The following is a 20907-nucleotide window of genomic DNA, read 5'->3' as shown; positions in this document are numbered from 1 at the left end:
CAGCCATCCTATTTAAAACAGCATCCCTAACAATCCTCATACTCTTTATTTTCCTCTCAGTACTGCCAGGCGTGTATCTATTTGTCTTCTGATTAGAATGTAAGCCTCATGACAGCAGGGCCTTCCTTGGTCTTGAGTTATGTGTCCCTGGAAAACACCCTGGTGCATGGTGGCCGTCCATAAGCACAAAGAATGAGTGAGTTAAGCCAAGTCCCTTCCCTTTCTCCATTTTGACGGTGAAGTCATTAATGACATCAATTATCCGGCGGGCAGACTGTTCATTGATAAGTCTACTGGCTACCCCACTGAGCTTTGTGGAGACAGTTGTGAAAGGCAGAGCCCCAGCCTCAAGGACCTCCTGCCGCCCTGGAACAGGTGCTGTGTCCCTCTCCTCGCTGCCTTTCTGGGGCCACCGTCTGGTCCCCTGGGTCTTCCCACCTTCCCCCTCACCTGGCTGGTGCATTATCTCTGTGCGCATAGTGCACATGCTCATGGTGGATCTGGGACCCAGAGCAGGAGGGAAACCCCCGTGGGCCCATGTGGGCATGTCTGCACTTGCGCGTGGTAGGTCTAACCTCCTGAGCAGGATGGAAGCGCCCCTAGTCTGCACACGCCACGTGATCTGGGTCCTGATGCCGTGGCAGGAAGCCCCGCTTGCTCTGTGTGCACATGCGCACACATGCGAACGGAGGAGGTGGGTCTTGAACTCTTGCGCTGAGCTCCCGGGGGCCGTGTGCGCACGTGCGGTGGATCCAGGCCGTGGGCAACACGCGGCCTCCCTTCCCCCTCTGCAGGTGAGAAGCGCGAAGCTCCGGCGGCCTGCTGCCCGCTCGGGGGTCTCGGGCGCCGGCAGCCTCCGCCGCCCCTCGCCCAACTCGGCCCGTCGCCCCGCCGCGCCCTCACCTCCAGCTGGAGGTCTCGGCTTCTCATGACTGCCATGTTCTTCTCCTCACTGAGCTGGGCGTAGCGCATGGCCAGGTTGTAGTTGTCATCCTTCACCTTGACCAGCTCGTCATTGTAGCCGTCCCGCTCCTCCTTCATCTTGTAGTACCGATCCTGGAACGTCAGCAGCTCCACCCGTATCAGCGTCAGCTGCTTCTTCTCGTCCTCCAGCTGCCGTGACTTGGCCAGCAGCTCGCAGCGCTGCAGGTCCTTGGCCTTCATCTGCTGCTGTAGCTTGATGACCTCGTTCATCAGGAAATGCGTGAGGCCCTCGTGACCCTCCTCCACTGTGGAGAGGGGCAGCCGGTCAGGCCTGGGGCCGGGGAGCGCAGGAGGGGGCTTCTGGACGTGGGGCAGGCGCCATTCGTTCACTCATTCACTCACCAACACTTTACTACCGTTAGGCACTGGGGTTCAGGGTGAGCAACACAGCCTGGGCCCGGCAGCGCTCACGGTCTGCTAAGGGAGACAGACATTAAGAAAGCAGATGATCACACACAAGTGTAACTGCAGACTGAGGATTTGACTGTGACAGTGTGTACCCGGGACCAGGTCCAGCCCGCTGGCAGAGGGCTCAGAGAAGGCTCCTGACAGTTGAGCTGCAATGTTAAGTGTAGGAGGAAAACACACTCTAGAAGGTGGAGCATTGCCAAGGCCCTACTGGGAGGCGGGAGGGACTTGGCACATTTCAGGAACTGAAGGAAGACCAAAGTGGCGGGAACCCAGAGAGAGACAGAGGCAGAAAGGTGAGGCTGGGAGTGTCAGCAGGGGCTGGACCACGTTCAGCCTGTGTGGGCTGCATTAAAGATGTGGGTATTTAGATGGAAGCAATGGAAAACCACGGAAAGGTCTTACGCAGGGGAGGTTTATAAGAGGAGAGGAGAAAGCACTGGCGAGCACTGGCCTTGATGTAGAGTGGACAGCGTTGTAGGGATCTGGACGGGGCAGTGGTGGAGATAGAGAGAAGACTGATTCAGAAATATTTAGGAAGGAAAATTAAGAGAACGAGATGACCAAGGGCTCTGGCTCTGGATACTGGCCAGAGAGTAGGCAAGGCAAGGACAAGGTCCAGAGGGTGGTACAAGTATCTCTTCTGCCCCACCAATGTCCATGGGGATGTTCCATGAGCACCTACTTCTCTCGGCTCCTGCTTCAGTTTGCCCGTCACCTACTTTGCATCATCAGGCAGAAATAAGTGGTTGACAGCCCATAAGTGCCAGAGGGGCACAGTCCTAATGCCACGGACTCATAGCTTTAGAACTGTCTCACCACAAGACAGGGACACACACACACACGTCTACCAGAGTCTGAATGCTCTGGATGGCAAAACCACTCACCCACGATGGTGGAGAATCTCCGGGTGGGCTCCTTCCCAGTGACCAGTTTGTACAGTTCTGGGTAATAAAATTCCAGGCTCTCCAAGAAGACCACATAGCCCCTTTGGCCCTTGGTATGTAGAATGTCCAATAATCGGCCTAGGGGAAAAGCCAAATCACTCAGTGAGAAGAAGAGGACATGTCTGATTGGATGCGAGTCTCCATGTCCAATCTTATCCTGGACTCTAGGAAGACAGATTCTGTCACTCCTGAGTTGTATCTTGGAGTCCAGATAATGTAAATCAAAGTGCCAGGCTCGCAACAGGGATTCAGTGGGTGTGAGTTTCCTTTTTCTAAGAAATTGTTAGAACCAGGATAAATGGAATTGCCGCCTCGGGAAACCAACAGTTTCAAAGAGCTTCCCAGTTGACCAGCATTAAAATGAACCATATAGGCATCAGCTCTTATGTGATTGAAGGAGGTTGGAAGTACAATAGCAATTACAGAATAATACATGTTTCTCTGGGATTCAGAGCAGAAAGACAAACATTTGTGTGGGGAGCTAGGAGAAGTGACAGGAAGCAGGCATAGCTCCCTGTTCTTCTTTGGGATTATTGCATAGTCTGGAAACATCTTTAACCTAAATGTAATTTGCCCAGCAGTTTTCAGTTTCCACCCTACTGGATCCACTTATTGTTTACATTTCTTGGCCCTTCCTTAAACAATTTATTTTCAGTTGTTTCTTCCCTTGAGCTCCTAAAACTACCTTTTCCATAGGATAGACATAATAAGTAAGTTTCATCTTGTGTCAATGGATTGCTTGGTGGAGCTGCCTGGAGCACTGTGTTGAGAAGGCGTCTAAAGTTATATCGAAGCTCAGGAGGAAAGCATGCTGTGATTAGTGATGTCTGCCATGTAAGCAACAGAGAGTCGCAGCCTATGAGCTACTTATCACTAGTCACACTGCGGGAAAGTGATTTTCAAACCTTTTAAACCATGAGCCACAGAAATATATTTTACACTGTGACCTCATGCCCACACACAGAGACAAATACTCACACACACACACATACATATATAAACCCAGAACAAGTTTCACAAACCACTCTTATTACTGTGAATGAACGTGGTAAAGTGTCATGGACACTAACTAGGCAGTCTAGAAAAGTCTATGGACCCCTTCTCAGAATAATACATTTTTTTCTCCTTTTTTTTTAATTAAAATTTATTGGGGTGACAATGATAGAGTAATACTTTTAAACATATAAAATGCATTGGATTACAACAGGAAACAATTACCATAAAATACAGCGATCCAATGGTAAAGTTATGACTCAGTAATGTGCTCCGTTATTGATGCATTAAATAACACAACGTCACGACAGCTCTAATAAGCACTACAATTTCAAGGGAGAGATGAGTGTAAACAACATTTGGGGAGATCTGTAACAGCTGTAATGTGATATGAAGACGCCTGTAAGTTTTACTGGCGACAAAGTCACAGGTATTGCTGATCGTTACTGTCATTTGTTGCCTACCTACATTCATCATTGAAGGGGATTCCAAAGCTCCGTTAGGTGAGTAAAATAACCGTCATCCCCCTGTCCAAGTTCGGGACCCTCTGAGTTCCATACTTAGCTTGGTGGGGGCACAGGGGTGGGCAGAGGTCTGTCTGTGGACCCCAACCGAAAAACTCACGACGTCGAGACACGTCATGTGGGTACAGCTAACTGAAGGTGAAGGGTATTTCCTCCAGCTGCCACCAGGGTACCCCCTCTCCCCTGCCCTAGGGGCTCCCCTGGTTACCCACCTGCCCGGTTGATCTTGGACGGCAGCATGGGCGCGTTGAGTACTTCATCCTCGTCTTGCTCGTCGATGACCTTGCACTGGCGCAGGTAGGGGGTGAGCTTGGCAGGGTTGATGTAGCGGCTCAGCATGTGCCGGTTACATTCCACGTTCTCCCACAGGGCATCCTCCTCGTCCTTCAGGGTCTCCATGTACTCGTCCATCTTGGGCCCTCCCCCTCTCAGACAGAAACCCCAACAAGGTCAACAGCAGGGCTTCACTGGGCAGCCCTGTCCAGCGCTTCAGAGTGCTCTCTAGGGTACAGGAAGTTGGAGAAGTAGAGGGAAGTCTGGATGTGTTTTACCTACTTCAGAAAGGAGGGCACAGGAAGACAGGGCTTTGTCGGGGGAGAGGGGACAGGCTGCAGCTGGAGTAGATCCTTTCCGTCCCAACTGGTACATCTCACTAAGAATTTACCTTTCCCAAAACAATACATACGATTATTTTTGGTTTTACAGTGTCACGTAAATGGTGTCATACCGTATGCTTCCTTGTTTCCTTTTAAAACTTGCTTTTTACTCTCTACATTTTTTGAGATTTATTTAGGTTGATGCATATAAATCTAGTGTGTTCATTTTTAAATAGCTTTAATGAGATATAATTCATGGACCACACAATTGACCTTTTTAAAGTGTACAAGTCAAAGGTTTTTAGTGTATTTACAGTTGTGCAACTATCATCACAATTAGTTTTAGGACATTTTCATCAACCCAAAAGAAACTCCACATCCCTTAGCAGTCACTCCCACTTCCCTCCAATAGTTGCCCCTCCCTCCCCCCCCCCCCCACCCCAGGAAACCACTAATCTACCTCTATGTCTACAGATTTGCCTGCTCTGGACATTTCATGGACAGCAGGCCCTTGAAAAATGTCGTTTCATTCAATTGTCAGTATTAACAATCTCTGAATTTCAATTGGCTTATTCGTCTTTAACTGCTGAATATATTATTCCATTGGAAGGAGATACCAAAATTCCTTCTCCATTTCCCTACTGATGGATATTTAATGTCCCCCCAAGTGTTTACTTGACCATTTAGAACTATTTGTAAGAGGGGAAAATAGAAACAACCTAAATATTCGTCAGGAGATATTCCAGGACCCTTTTATACCACAGCATATAGCACAGATGTGGTGACATGGAAACACCCCAAGACACATTGTTTTTCAAAAAAGTAAATTTCAGAATACATGCATGTAGTATATATAATAAAAAAACCTTTGTCCCAGGTTCCTGGCACAGAGCTCTTAAGACTCTTGGACTCCTGTGTGGTGAGAGCGTATCTTTTGCATGGTAATAAGACGACTAGTTGATAAGGGCCCCTCGGGAGCTGCAGGATGGGGCTGGCTGGTGGCCAGAAAAACCAAGCAAGTTACTGGAAGGTTGTACCTTTGAGCCTCACCCTGACTCGTGGGGAGGAGAGGGCTGGACACTGATTTCATCACAATGGTGGCTGACTGAAACAATCACACCCACGGAAAGAAACCCTGATCAAAATCCCTAAACAATGGGCTGCCAGGAGTTTCCAAGTTTGTGAATGCACAAACATGCTGGGAGAGGGGCACCTCAACTCCACGGGGACAGACGGTCCTGTGCTGGGGACCCTCCAGACCTTGCCCGATGTACCTCCCCATATGGCTTTTCATTTGTATCTTTTAAAATAAGGAATAATAATAAGTGCAGTGTTTTCCTGAGTTCTGTGAGTTATCCCAGCAAATTATTGCACCTGCTGAGGGGCCTGTGGGAATCCCTGATTAACAGCCACCCAGTGAGAGTACGGATGACCCCTGGGACTTGCAGCTGGCATGTGAAGTGGGCGCAGGCTTGTGAAATTCACTGAGATAAAGGCCACGGCCAGGGCAACAGACGCTCCAGGATGCAGTATGTGCCTTCTCACTCACATCCCCTCAGAAGGCCACGGCACTGATATCTTCTTGTTGGTGCCATATAAACCCTCTGGCCAAGACCAACTGACCTGCACCTTGACCTGGGGATTTCATATAGGCCACAGAGAGACTGGTTAGGTGTGTGTGCTGTGGGGAACTGAACTAGAGGTGGCACCAGGATGGCTGCGGAGGCTAGAGCTGGGTCATGGTACAGCACACACACAGGCAGGAGGCCAGGCAGGCAGAGGGAGCTGCAGTGAGAGATCCCGAGAAGTGGGAGACCATGAGAAGTGTGAGGCCTGGCACTCCGGGTAGCTAACCGCAGCTCCCGCCCGTCAGCCTTGGCCTCGTGCGGGATCTGGTCCTTGCAGGTGGCATCTGGTCCTCACTCTAGGCCTTCGTCAAGCTCCCTATTAATTTGAGCTGTTTTGCGTGGGCCTCTGCTATGTGCAACCAGAGGGCTTGAGTCACAGTATGTTTCTGTTACGAGCAGCAGCTGACTTAAAGTGAGTAAAACTGAGGAGTCAGTCCCATTCACTATATAAACTCTGCACAGACAACAACCTGGCTTTACAGACTTAAGTCCTAACCTCTGCGAGCCCGTTTGCTAACGTAGGGCCCTGGCTACCTGGGTCACCTGGTGAGTTTGGGTTCATGCCACATAAAAGCCGCCCACCTCAGCCGCTCACTGACGAATCTGTATGATCACTTCCATTCACTAAGGAAAATGTACCTTTCTTTCCTGTTTCCAAATAGGTAGCACCCACGTTGGATGGTCCTCCCTTCCCCCAGTCTCAGCCAGAGCTGGTGGCAACTCTGACCCAACTCTCAGCAGGGTCTGGCTTGGTCTTGAATCAAAGCCTGGACGACACTGGTCTTTCTATTAAACAGCAGGGAAAACAAGATCAAGGCTCTTGGGCCAGGCCCTACAGGTGGGCCATTTTATCATCTTTTTTTCGGGACAAGGAGACTACCTGCCTGTGGACAAACTCCGTGGCAGCTGCTGATCTCAGTCCCTCACTCATTCACTGGAAACATTTATCGTGTGGCTCCCTATGGCTGTTACCGTGAAGTTCAAAGTCCTGATCTTGAGCCCTCAAGGCCCTGTGTGGTTTGCCTCCTGCCAGCCCTGCCGCTCTCATCCTGACGGTGTCCCACGCACGCTGGCCTCTCTGATTCTCCACCAAACTCCTGCTTGCTTCAGAGCCTGCTGCCTGTACCTCCCCTCACTGCTCCCCGTCACGGCTCAGGTAACCTCCCCTTTATTGTTCGCTCTAAAGGAGATGACATGAGAAGTACCTGGCATGTGGCAGGCTCACGACGGCAGCTGCTCCCCTGTGGTGGAGGTTTGACTTTACTCCTGCCTGGGGCTTGTCCCTCCTGGAGCCAGTCTCCTGAATCTGGAGTTGCGATGGCCGGGATCTGTCCAAGGAGAGAGAACGTGACTTGGCACAGAGGTGGTCAGAGAGCGAGAGCAGCATTCAGGTATCAAAGTGATGCCGAGTGCATCTTTCCAGGTGACAGTGATGAGGCGAACCTGCCCAGGAGCAGCTGGGAAGCAGGGCTTTTGTGCCAGCCTGTGGGCAGTCTGCAAGGCCGCGCTGGCTGCAGGTTCTAAGACCCCTGGGGACAGAGGGAGGGGCACACGTCGCCTGGGGGTTGCTCATGGCGGGGGACGATCTCTCTACGCAGAGTGGAGACCTTCTCATCAGCCACTAATTCATGAGTTCAAAAGCAGCAACCACATTCCTGAGCCCAGACGAGTTTCCTTCACTGTGAGTTATGTCTTCAGCCCCCGGCTGGCCGTGGGCTTGGGCAGGAACATGCTATGGCACACTCTGTGATTTCCCCAAGGTGACATTTCTCACGGTGACTGACAAGGCCGTGGGAATGCCTGGCTGCTCTAGGAGCCTGACTGTGGGTTTTACCAGGAAGGGCCAGTTCTCCTTCTGGAGAATGGGAGGCTAGGTGGGGCTCAAACTCTGAGAAGGTGAGAGGGGCCTGACCTCTGTCCTGACAGCTGCCGGGGTCCCTGTGGTGGGGCCTCAGGCAGCTGCTCCACGACTGCTCCACTTGGGAGTGATGGGGACCCTGGGATGCCACTGTTTAATCAGCAAGTTGCTTGGTTTTGGCTTTGAGGATTAATCACAGGTGACACCAGCTCTCTCGGAGCTGACAGAAGCTGTTCTTGTAGGGTGTCAGCTGGATTGGAGTGAGCTGTCACCGGCCCTTGGCCCCGGGCAAGTGACAGTGACACGCTTCTCTGGAGGACACCGTCTCCTTGGTGTTCTCTCCCTGCTCTGTAGCTGGGACAAGAGCAGTTGCACTGCCGTGGGCACTGTGGATGAGGCTGAGGGATGACCTGCAGAGCCAAGTGTCAAGACCAGTAGGGCTGGCCATAGGCCAGCAAGCAGGGGCAAAGGGAAATGAGCCTTTCCTGCACTTGCATTAGAAAAGAGAACATGTGTTTCTTTTATAATCAGAAAGTTTTTAAAACATTAATTGTGAGGGAGGGAAAACAGGTATGCATAGGTGAGGAGGGGGAAACCAAGGCACGGGACAACCAGTTGTGAGGCTGACCCACTATTTATGCCCTCAGAGTTTTGATTACATCTTTGAGAACTTGGCCCTAAGGCTGGAAAAATGTATAGCGTATGAGGTGTCCCAATACACCTCATACACCTGTTCTACCCATAAGTCAGAACTTATGGGTAGAACATTCAACAGGCTGAAGCATCTCCCCTGATGCTTACAGACCATTGACTGTGTGCCTGGTACTTTGCTAAGCAGAGCCCTATCTCAAGGGCTCTTTGAGACAGGCGTTACTACTGTTATCATCATCGTCGTCATCGTCATCGTCTTATATCATCATCATCACCATCATCATCACCATCATCATGACCATCACCATCATCACCATCACCATCGTCATCACTGTCTTACATCATCACCATCATCACCATCACTACCACCACCACCATCACTATCATCATCACCATCACCATCATCATCACCATCACCATCGTCATCACTGTCTTACATCATCACCATCATCACCACCACCACCATCACCATGATCGTCACCATCACCACCATCATTACATCACCATCATCACCATCACCACCACCACCACCATCATCACTATCATCACCATCACCATCACCATCGTCATCACTGTCTTACATCATCACCAGCATCACCATCACCATCATCATCACCATCACCATGATCATCACCATCACCATCATCACCATCACCACCACCATCACCATCATCACCATCATCATCACCACTGTCTTATAGCCAAGGAAATCAAAGCTGGGAGAGGTCAAAGTCTTATAATTAGCATGGAAGGCAGGATTTGGACCCAAGGTTCTCTGACTTCCTCTTAATCACTACTCTACAGACCCTACAACTGCCTTTTTTTCAGGTTTACCATTTAAATGACACTAACCAGAAAGTATACATACAAAAGTTCCGTGAAACATCACTTGAATACACAAGCTTAAGACAGAACTAAAAACAAGTTCTAAGATGGCAGATATTGGCTCAGGGTTAAAAAGAACAACTACTGCTTCTCGGAAAAGGCATCAATTGTTTGGTGAGTTAGTCATTAGTGTGTAATTCAAGCCCCATTTCAACCCCACAGCGAAGCCCGCTAGAGAAACACTCGTACACACTGTCTGTGTTGTTCCCACTTAAGAATAAAGACAGCCAAGGATCACGTGATGTTTGAGGAACGGCTCCATGTGAAAGGAAGAGATCAGAGGAGATAAACTAAGACAAGGAATCCAGGAAGCAGACAATGCACAGAATAAGATAAAACTTTAAAAAACACAATTTGATAATTAAAATCCATTAAGAGATAAAATAGTGTATCTATAAAACAATAGTAAGATGCTATAAAAAGGGAACAAAGAATGAGTTCTTGGCAATTCAAATAAGGTAGCAGGAATTCATAATTAATAAAAGGTTTGGAAGATATAGTTGAAGAAATCTCCCAAAAAGTTAATAAAAAGAGAAGGAAGATAAGAAGAGAGAGGGATGAGATCTACTCAGACGGTCTAATGTCCAATAAATAGAAATCCTAGGAAGAGATTACAGAGGTTATATTTCCTTTGTTGTATATCTTTTGAGGATATAATATAAATTACGGGATGAAATTATCAGAGAAATAATATTAGACGATTCTCCAAATGTAAGAACACGAGCCTTCAGATTTAAAGAGACTTTGAACATTCAGTATAATCAGTGGAAAAGGACCTTCGCAAAGCATCATTATGAAGTTTCAGGCCACCAGGGAATAACAGAAGACCCTAAAAGCTTCCAGAGAGAAAATATCAGGTCATCTGCAAAGGACGGGAAGCGAGCTTGGCCTCAGATCTTTCCCTAGAAACACTGGAAGCTGGGAGACAATAAAGCAATACCTTCACATTTTTGATGGAAAATAGTTTTAACCTAGAATTGTGAACCCACCCAAGCTATTATGTGTGAAAATAGTATGATACTATTTTCAGAAAGGCAAGGACTCTATACCCTTTCTTAGGAAGCTACTGGAGGACATACTCTAGTACAATGAGGGAATAAAGCAATAAAGAGGAAGGCATGCAGCCCAGAAAACAGAATCTAACTGGACAAAACACCAGGGAAAGTCCAAGGTGAGAGGGACGCAGCAAGAAGTAGCTGCCAAGATTATTCTAGGACCATCGAGGGCCCATTAGAGGGAGGCTGCCTGGAGGGAAACACTGAATGATTATCTGATATATTTGATAATTTAGGAAATGATATTGTTAAGCAAAGGACAGGTCTGAGAGTCAGATGGAGAAACAATTAAGGACAGGTACATAGAGAGTTAGAAGTGGGTGCCTCTGGGATCAGGACTAGGGATGTTGATGGCCAGGCTGGGAACTATGTTTTTCTTTACATTTCACTACTTTACTCTGCATGACACACATATTATCTTGGTAAAAAAATTAATTAAAAAAAATAGATGAATGGGACAATTAAGTTCGCAAACTTTCCACCGTGCACTTACATGGTGGAAAGTTCATGAACTTCATTTGTCCGACCTTCGCGTGTCAATAGTTGGAAACATGAATTCTTAAGAGTATAAAGAACCAAACAGTTACCTCCCTTCTCTGCACACGTACCACATTCTATCTTTTGTAATGCCTGTCAGACGGCTCATACCTTCATAAACCAGAAGTGCTGTGTGCTGGGCACTTCACAGATGTCACCTCACTTCACCTTCATAGGAGTGTGATAAGATAGGTTTTCTTGTTCCCATTTTATGATGAGGAGCCAGGATCGGAGAGTTATAATAAATAATGGGGTGAGATCCCACTAAGTGGCAGAGCAGAGATTCCAACTCAGCCCTCAGTGACTCCATGGCCTCTGATCTTAATTAAACTAGCAAATATCACCACTAACATTTATTAAGCATACATCTAATCTAAGCAATTAGATTACTTGCATCCTGGGCTCCCTATCTTCCTCTTTACGGCTTTCTTCCCTCGTTTTGCTGGAGCGTATTCTGTAACAGCTGTCTATGAAAAGTACATGGTAGTTGCTGTAGGCAGACACCATGTGGATTATCTCATTTAACACGACCAACCTCTGAGGTAGCTACTAGTATCATCCCCATTTTATAGAAGAAGAAACAGGTTCAGGGAGGTTCAGCTCTCTGCCACACGTGTGTCGCATCTCGGCCTCCTCTACAGAACTTAGCACGGGGCCTTACTCTTAGTAGGTGTTCAATATGTATTTGTTGGATGAATAAATAAAAATCAAATCCTGAATAAAATAAACAGTGAGGCTGCTATTACTTCAAATCCAGAGAGTGCCAAGCCCTTTGGAAACGAGCTGTCCTTGTGGGACAGACACCTCTTCTCTCCTGAGTTGCCCCAGGGCAAAAACTCTGGAACCAGGAGGGGGTGAGTCAACAGCCAGTCAGATAAATGCACGTCTGGTTAATTGATTTGCCTGGATGATTGCAGTGAGTGGCTTCATTGAAATGGAGGGTTTAATTATTCCAATGAAACCTTTACTTAATTAAAAGGACTTCTGGCAAAAAAAGGGAAAAAGATTATTTAAAAGAATGATCTACTGCCTGTGAGAAAGGACTGAAGAGACACTGGTCCCATCAGCATCCCAGCCGTGTACAGTGTTTATGGCCCTTTATGGAAAAGAACCAAAAGCATCCCTTCCTGCACGTCTTCCCCCCCCACCCTGTTCCCTTTCATTGCTACAAAAAGGGCACTTAGAGAAGCAGCTAAAAAATTCCCCCGCAGGATTCTTCCTTGGTATCCCAGTTAACTTTTTAACCTCTGTCTATCTCAGCTCATTCAACTGAAATATTGAGATAATATTTCCCATCAATTAACATGTGTACAGCAATCAACGGAGCTTCACTGATACGTATTTTGAAAGCAGCAATTACCATTTTACATTCACAGCGGAGTGGCAGACACTGCCAGCTTCCGACCCAGTATCCATTCTTTCTAACTTATTAACAGAGTCCTGGTTTTGTTGGGAGTGTTACTGTGCCCATCTGAAAAACTGTATGTCTAGCCTCCCTTGCAGCTAGAGGTGGCTATGTGACACAATCCTGACCAATGAGATGTAAGTGGGAGTTTCTGGGTGAGACATCTAGGAAGGCTCTTTGGGCTGTGGGGCAGACTCAGGTGAGCCGAGCCTTTTATTTGTCTCCACTTCCTACCTGGAACGTGGATGCAGTGTTCTAAAGCAGAGCAGCTGTCTTGTGAGCATGAGGACAAAGGCCACACTCTAAGTATGGCTGCATAGGTTGCTACAAGGGCTTTGAGTTCAAGCTAATCTGAGTCCATGACCCATGAGAAGAATTAAATCCCTAGTATAAAACGCTGATTTTGTTTCTATTACTTGCAGTTAGGAAAACCATCCTAACAGATACATGTGACAAATAAGATCCAAGCCGTCTAAGAAAGTCACCTTGGTCCCAGCCACAGACTTCTGAGCCCTACCATCTAAGCAGCTGCTGCCGTATCTGTGTGTCCATTCCTGTTCCCACAGTGAGCAGGCGACCAATACAGACTGAGCCCTGCCCATGGATGGAGTGCTGCGGGGGACAGACTGTGTGACTCTGAGGGGTTACAATGCCACGAGGAAATAAAGCATAGCCCAGGAGATGGTACCTAACAGATGATACCATCATCTGTTTGCTTAGCCATTCCTGCCTTGTAGTGCACAGGTAGGACGATGCATGTCACCTGCCCACCACTGTCCTGCCTCCAATCCTGGTCTGCGCCCTCACTTGTCAGTCTCAGGTCACTTCTCCAGCTTCCACCTACCACATCCACTAGAATCTGTCTCTCCTCTCACTTAGCCCTCATTCTTCTACGTGCACCCAACCTTTGGCCATCTCCTGTAATAGCCGGACTTCTCGGCCATCGTCCCAGGCAGGCCCTGCCCACCAACCTCGGCTGTGTCCCCAGGCACCAGGCTACCTAGAATTTATACCTGGAACTTCTCAAGGTACTCCATCCACCTACTTTCAGGTGACCCAGGCAAAGGGCCAATGGCTTTTGGGGAATAAAAATGCCTCGTCTTGCTATCTTTTAGGAAAAGAGGAAGCCTTAGTAGGAAATCAGGATTCAGGGGTGTGTGTGGCGGGGCGAGGCATGGCACATTCAGGGAATCCGGAGCGCCAGGCCATGGCCACGTCAACCACTCCTGATTCCAGGCCCTGCACACGTCCAAACTGATTCCCTAGTGGCTTCAACAAAAACCAAGGCAAAGCGGTCTGGAGGAGCAGGCACCTCGAGTATCACTAAAGGAAACTGCTTTCCCCCCTCCAGCTCTCATTTTTTTTACCACGACTGCAGGAAAGCTTTTGAAAAAAGCATAATTAGGAATGACAGATTTAAATTGCCCTGAAATGGGTATCAATTTATCACATTGGCTCCTTTCAGAGCATTTGCTCCGTCTGGATTCCAGAGCCATGCACACAACAAATTGACAGCTCAGATGGTCTCTGGGAGCTTTGGCTGCACCGCTGTGCCAAACCCACATCCCAGAGTGGGTCACCCTCTCCCTCCTGTGCAGTGCAGCCTCCTGCGTCTGGCCAGGGGCAAGCCCGGCCCTGACCGTATGAAATGTCCTCTCTCCTGGGGCACCTTGGAAGCCTGGTCAACCAATGCCCCTGCACCCCGGGACCTTACGTCACTGAGACCACCAGCTGGCTGCAATTCAGGAGCTGTCTGTGCTTTCAAAGACAGACCCCCCGCTTCATGTGGCCCACGAAATTCCTTCTCACTGGCATATTCTTCAAAGTCTTGGCCACCGTTTTATTATTTGGGTTGGAAGAAACTTGGAGAACATCCATAGTCCCTCTTTGAATTCGTCATGTCAGTCCTGAGACTCGGTCTACAACCATGCTATCTAGTGTGCAGTGGGTTTTTAATGTTTGCTGAATTGCATGCTCTTATGACCTCAGGTTTGATGATAAGAACATCCATTGTCACAGAACTGTATGCAGTAATCAGTCAACCAGGAAGAACTTAGGGAGAGCACGCAATGTGGGTGAGCCTCGGCTGGCCCTCTGTGATGTGTCCTCCGACCCTGCCCGTATCCTGTGCTCCTCAGCCTCATTTCCACACCCGCTGCGAAGTCCATGAGACGAGGGCTGTGTCACGTTCATTTGTGCAGCTCTAGCATACTGCCCAGCCCGCGGTGAGCTGTCCACACATCTGCCGAGTGAGCGAACACACAAATCCCCTCCCAGAGTCCAGCCTGGAGACCTGGGCCTTCTGCTGTGCAAAAGCAACCCCACAGTGGACAGACACAGAGCATGCGTGTTGGTGCATAAACTGCAGAGAAATTAAGTTGTTTCATAGGAGAGGTAGACGGAACACTTTCTGGTTTTGGGAATTGGAGAGACAGTTTGGAACAGACAAAACTGGACATGGGACAGGCTCTGCCCTAAACCTGAGCATTAATGAGCAGAGACCTGTGCAGGAAGGAGCCCAACGGCCCAAGGAGCTTGTAGGTGAAAAGGCTGGGCCCTTGCATTTCACAGAAAATGTCACCAGCGTCGTCAGACGAAAGCCCCACTCAGGGCTGCCAAGAACAAGAACTGGAAAGTAGTGTGGGTGCCACATTCCGACTTAAATCTTCCCTTTTTATCTTCTTCTCATCTGGCTTCGCTGGCACTGGAATCCCACAGGGGCATGAGGTAGGTTCAAATGGCAGACCAGGTCGGGCCCGAGGCCTTTGGACGTCTGTGGAGGAATGTCTGCGAAGTTTGGTGATGAGGGTACTGCAGAGCAGACTTGAAGCAGGAGACTGGGACTCCATTCATTCATTCGTTCATTCATTCGTTCATTCGTTCATTCATTTGTTCACTCACTCCTTTGATTCAACAACATTACTAGCTGTAAGATAAAGGAAGAAACTGACTATGAGACGGTTCGTGAGAAAAAAAGACAAGGACCAGTGAGGAATGGAGGGTGTCCAGAGCAGAGTAACGGGGGCAGGGAGAGGGAACCCTGAAGCAACAAGGGTGGGGAAGCCTTGCAGGTTCACAGGAAGAAGAAAGAACAGGTGAGGAAATGGGACAACCTGGTGAAAAGGGAGAGGAAGGAAGGAGCAAGCCTGGGTGACAGCCCCTGGGGCCCATGCTTGAAAGGCGAGCCTTAGCTCAGACAATGCCAATCAGAGGCGCAGGACAGCAACCTGCCAGGGGCACCCTGCGGCTCCCAGGAAGGACTCTCCAGGTCCCAGAGCTGGTCCCTGCAGCGTCCCAAGTGTCCTTTGAGGCCTCGGCAGTGAGCTGCACACAGAATGAGCACTGGCCTCTCCCTCCCGCAGTTATAAGACACGCCAAAAATACACTTAGAATCGACGTGGCGATCAATTTAGAAAGCATTTCCAGTGAGGGGCTGTCTATTTTGTGAAATGTCGTGGGAATAGGTAAATGTGGTAACACTTCTAAACACATTTCCACGTGTCTGAAAATAACTCTGCCAACCATTTCAATCAACTAGAAGGTTAGTATCTAGGAAAATGCAGATTTCAGGTTTTCTTACTTGGGAGCAGGGTGGGAGTATTGGGGGTGGGGTGTTTCTGCCTCCAGCTTTCTAATTCTCCCCTCAGCGTCCAAGGTCAACACCTACAGGGAGGCACCTCAGTGCAGCGGGAACGCCCGAGCAGCAGGCTGCAGGCCCTGTCCGAGCAGGGCGCCCAGTGCCTCTCTCTCCAAATGCCTTCAGGTCTAGTGGAAACACGGGTGCAGGAAGCAGCAGACCTGAGTTTTATGCAGACCTCAGACTTCCTTATTTTACCCCAAGGTGCTCAGGCTTGAGGTCAGAAGTGTACTTTCTCATACATCAGGACACTGGGCAAATTTCCAGGCAGCAGAGAAAGGAAGAGCGAGGAGGTGTGGGGGCTGGAACGACTGTTAAGATGGGCTGTCTCTGGAGTCTGTCCGCTGTTGGGTTAGAGTTGGGGGGCTGGGCACCTCCACAAGGAAGGTGGAGCTCCTGCCTCGAGAGGTCACAGTATGCTGTGCTTGTTGGTTTGAGGTGACATCGTTGCCCCACAAGATAGGGGCTGTGGCAGACGGATCACGGGGATCTACTGGCATCAAACAAAAAGCGTCAAACCAAAGACCCTTTGCCTGAAGAGACAAAATTGACGGCTTCTCTCTGTATTCTAGTGGAAAGGACATGGTTCTGAGTTAAGAGTCCTGGGTTTGAGCTCCAGTTCTGCCACTTGCTGCTGTGTGGCCTTGGGCATGCAGCTTAACCTCTCTAAGCCCCACGGACAAGCAGCGCTTACATCTCAGGGTTGTTGCCGTGTACATACTAGGCACCAAATCAACGTCGCTTAGTCCACCCCTTCAGGAGCCAGCGGCAAACACGAGACAGAAGTGAGAAGTCTCTGCCTGCATGTCCCGTACAATTACTTCCACACCAAAAAGAATTCAGAGAAAAACTTAAAAGGTTTGGCCTCAACCCTTTTGTCTGGGCTTCGGGTTTACAACGCACCCTCCTGGTGTGATAGCATCTCCGTCTGCCGACCACGTAGTTACAATCCTCTGGGCAGGAACCCAGCTCACATCTCCTCGTATGCCCTGTGGCCTCGCAAGACTCTTACACAAATAGGCGTTTAATATTTATAAAGTGATTGATTTCCAATGGATAAGCACCGGCTTTCTTCTCCTTGTTACAGTTTCCTCCCTTCAGCAGGCAGGACCATTATCTCCGCATGTGTGGTGCGAGTTTTCACCATGACAGCCTGCTGACGGGATCATATGCCCTTCGTCTGTACCCAGCTGGTTTTGCTGTGCCTGCAATTTGGATGGGAGCTCTAATCTGTCTTGCTCTCTCGATCAGTCATGGACTCGAAGCCTAGAATACATGTCCCTGCCATCTCTGACCTGCAGGGACAGAGCCATCTTGTCACCAGCCACCTTAACTGGGCGGAATGCAGAACAGCCAGCTGCTCCTCCATTCTGCCAGAGAACCCTTTCTCTGGCGGTGCCCCCAAACACCACACCAGTGTCCAGGCCACGGCTGACTTCTGCGATGTGCCCTGCCGGGGGCACTGCCAGAATCTGAAGGCCTTTGGCATTCACAAGGAGGGTCCGTTCTAGCCACTGGTATCCTGGGGTCCAGTGTGGTTTGTGGATTCCTAATTCTGTGAAAACTGATAACCCAATAGCAGCCAGTGTGCTTTGGAATAAGCCTCACATGGCACTGCCTTGCTGTGTAAAGCAAGGGGAAGTCTCCAGGAACTCCACCGGCGCACCTTTAGGAGACACCTCCCTGGACCAGCAGGGCACAATGCCATGTGTGCTATGGGTGTCTGAGGCGCAGTGGGCACTCACTCAACATCAGAGAAGCGGGACAGAATGAGTCAGGAACAGAACCCGCAACAGGCGGAGGGCGGAGGCAGGCCGAGTCTAATAAAAAATTGCTGCTGCTCAGAAGAGCTGGAAAACCATGCTCCACAAATTCTGTGTGGCCGTGCCGAGGTCCTGTCACCTAATCTGGGAGCAGAGGGACAATCGTGATGCCGGTGATGGAAAACTGCAGGATGCAGCAGTGATTGTTAGTGTTCAGCTGGGCAGGAAAATAAGAGGTGTCTCACTAGTCCTCAGGGAAGTGTCAAATAGTGACAGCCATCGCCCAGTCCTTCTGGGGCCAATGGCCCAGTTTGTGGAAGTTCCAGACACCTATCTGCCCCATTTCCCCATCTTCTGTGTGTCCCGTGGAAACGTCACCACTCACTGGAGACATTTTTAGAAGAATAAAGCAGGATGCCTATATCCGCTGCTCTCATTACCACGATTCTTAGGTGGGCACAGAAGTGAAATTCAAACCACTTGGATTTTCTATCCTGGAGTGCTCTGCCAAAGAGATGGCAAGAGAATAAGTGCATTGAAATGCATTCATTAAGCACCCACTATGTTGGGAGCAAAATAGGTTTGTGCGTCCAATCAAACGGTAGGCTTCTGAGAGGGAGGGAGCAGGGGGAGGCCCGAGACATTGAGGGGGCTCTTAGTCATAATTAGCTGCAAATAAACAGTTCTCTCACAGAAGGGCCCCCGTTCCTACCACCCCCGCCCGCTACCCCACATTTCAATTAGCTCTGGGTTATTCTGGTCCCTATTACTTCAGATCATCGAGGGCTGGCCAGAATTAATTGTAATAGTGTCCTCAGGAGCCGAGCCAGACGGCAGCTCGGGAAGGCTGGCCAGAGCGCTCGTGTCTCCCACGTACCCCTCCAATAGGCCCGGAGCCCGGTCTTCACGACTAGATGGAGCTGCTCTGTGGGGCGGGCGGGGGTGTTGGGTGGGGGTGCCAGGCAGGCGGGGGTGCTGGGTGGGTGGGGGTGCCGGACAGGGTGGGGGTGCCGGATGGGGTGGGGGTGCCGGACGGGGTGGGGGTGCCGGACGGGGTGGGGGTGCCGGACGGGGTGGGGGTGTGGGGCGGGTAGGGTGACGTCGCTTCAGGCATCTTCGCTGTATCACGGTGCCGAACAAGGTGCCCACTGCTCCCGCCCTCTGCCCAGCTTCCCTTCCCAGTCCTGGCAGCCCCGAACCCTCAATGCCAGCGACCCTTAAATAAAGACATCTTATCCGCACAAAGGAATACTATTCAGCCATAACAAGGAATGAAGTTCTGACTCTCGCTGCAGCACGGATGAACCTTGAAGACATGATGCTAAGAGAGAGAAGCCAGACACAGGCCACACATTTGACGACTCCACGTGTGTGAAATGTCCCCAACAGGTAAATCCATAGAGACAGAAAGCAGAATGGTGGTGGCCAGGGGCTGGGGGAGCTGGTAACCACTAATGTGCACCAGGTTTGTTTGGGGTGAGGAAATGCCTTGGAGCCAGAGGTGGTGGGGGCACGATGCTGCCCACGTGCCAAATGTAGGGAACTGTCCACATTAAAATGGGGAATTTCCCTGGGTCAATAAAACAAAACCAATAAAAACAACGACATTTTCTTGAGCACATGTGTGGGGCCCGGTCCTCAACCAGCGCAAACCCCAGTCCCTAAAGAGCCCTGCTGGGAAGGCACCATCAACTCTATGAAGAAACGAGAAAGGCCTAGGGAGACGGCATCACGGGGTGAGGCGAGATTTGAGCCCCATGTGGCAAGGACACGCCTATCACCTTATCACTCCAGTGGCTTTCAAACCTGAGGCTCTGGAAACTGTGGGAGCCAGGAGAGTGACTTTTGCGTGCTACGGTGTCACGGAAACAGCTGGAGAGAGGCAGAGGCAGCAAATGAGGGTAGTGCGAGGGGTAGGAGAGAGGATGAGGGCAGAAAAGGGAACAGAAACTCAGAGCTTTTTTTAGTGCCCACAGGTGCATGGCTGAGAAAAGGGAAGAGAAATGAAGCAAGAGGCAGCAAATGGAGGGAAGAAGGTGGGGTGGTGAGTGGTGGGTGCAGGGGTGTGAAAGGAAGAGCGGGTCTGGTTGGGGGGCTGGACAGTGTTGGCGTCCTGTCAGTCATCCCTCCTCCTGCGAGCCCCCGGCCAAAAGCATCTTTCACACAAACTTGAGAAATTTCCTGTAGGCCGGCTCACCTGTTTTAAAGCCGTGAGAGAACTTGAAATGTAAAAATACGGCGACTCATATTTTCCACGTAACTGAGATAAAGGAGTCAGGAGGAGATTGTCACAAAACATCTCAAAATACAACACTGATTTTCCTTCTAAGGAGAGAGTTCTGTAGCTCGCCTCTCTTTTAGTGATCTGTTGTGTAAAAGTGTCTTTAAATGAATTTGTCGGGGTTGCAGGCTGGTGGGTGTTGCTTTTCACTTTCTCTATTACCACGCGCCAGCAATACAAGGTCGGGTTTTTCAGATGGTGTTGGAGGCTTCCTACACACTTGTGATGGAAATACTTTAACAAGTCTCTGAAGTTAACAGTGAATGGAAGTAGGGAATCTTTAAGCTCAGAGATAATGTCTGGCTTCTTGCCACGGAAACGAAAGCTGGTAAATCAGATGCACGACCGGAAAGCCTTTTTTGGGGGGGCGGTGCCAAATGATAACAATCACCAGTGATTACATAAGGCACCAGGATACCGGACAGCAGACACCGAGGCTGTTAGGAACAACCGGCTGCTTTTACGGTCCTTTATCTGTGCTGCCTGCCTGCCAGGAGCTCTGTAAGAAGCCAGGCTCGAAGGCTGGTCACCCGGCGTCACACAAGCATATTGTAGGCCAGGCCGGAGCTTCATCGGGCGGGCGGTGAAACTTCTGCATTGAGGGATGTTATCTGCGGGGTGACTTTCAGATATCATGAATTTATCACTCATTTCTCATTGTGAAGGAAGCCTCTAAGGCCCCGGCGACTTCCTCAAAACAGTGACATCAGTTTGACCCCTGAAAAGTAGACTAAGTCTCTAGTCAGCAAAAGGCC

General features: G+C 49.6%; 1 protein-coding gene across 6 annotated transcripts in view; it reads right to left on the bottom strand.

The window, feature by feature from the left end:
- CARD11 (caspase recruitment domain family member 11) overlaps positions 1 to 20907 on the bottom strand; it is a 91619-nt gene that overhangs the window by 26937 nt on the left and 43775 nt on the right. For 2 of the 6 annotated variants that reach the window (XM_033096796.1, XM_033096794.1), the window contains exons 2-5: positions 7286 to 7408; positions 4069 to 4283; positions 2280 to 2417; positions 904 to 1229 (exon numbers count right to left, since the gene is read on the bottom strand). In XM_033096796.1, coding sequence (XP_032952687.1) covers positions 904 to 1229; positions 2280 to 2417; positions 4069 to 4267 — 663 coding nt within the window. In that variant the 5' untranslated portion in view covers positions 4268 to 4283; positions 7286 to 7408. Of the gene's footprint in view, positions 1 to 903; positions 1230 to 2279; positions 2418 to 4068; positions 4411 to 7285; positions 7409 to 20907 lie in introns of all 6 variants that reach the window. The other 4 variants (XM_033096791.1, XM_033096795.1, XM_033096793.1 and 1 more) reach the window with 3 other exon arrangements.

This window comes from Rhinolophus ferrumequinum, chromosome 24, assembly GCF_004115265.2.
Source record: "Rhinolophus ferrumequinum isolate MPI-CBG mRhiFer1 chromosome 24, mRhiFer1_v1.p, whole genome shotgun sequence".
Lineage (NCBI taxonomy): Eukaryota > Metazoa > Chordata > Mammalia > Chiroptera > Rhinolophidae > Rhinolophus > Rhinolophus ferrumequinum.
The sequence above is the reverse complement of the archived record's forward strand: the minus strand, read 5'-3'. Positions and strand labels throughout refer to the sequence as shown.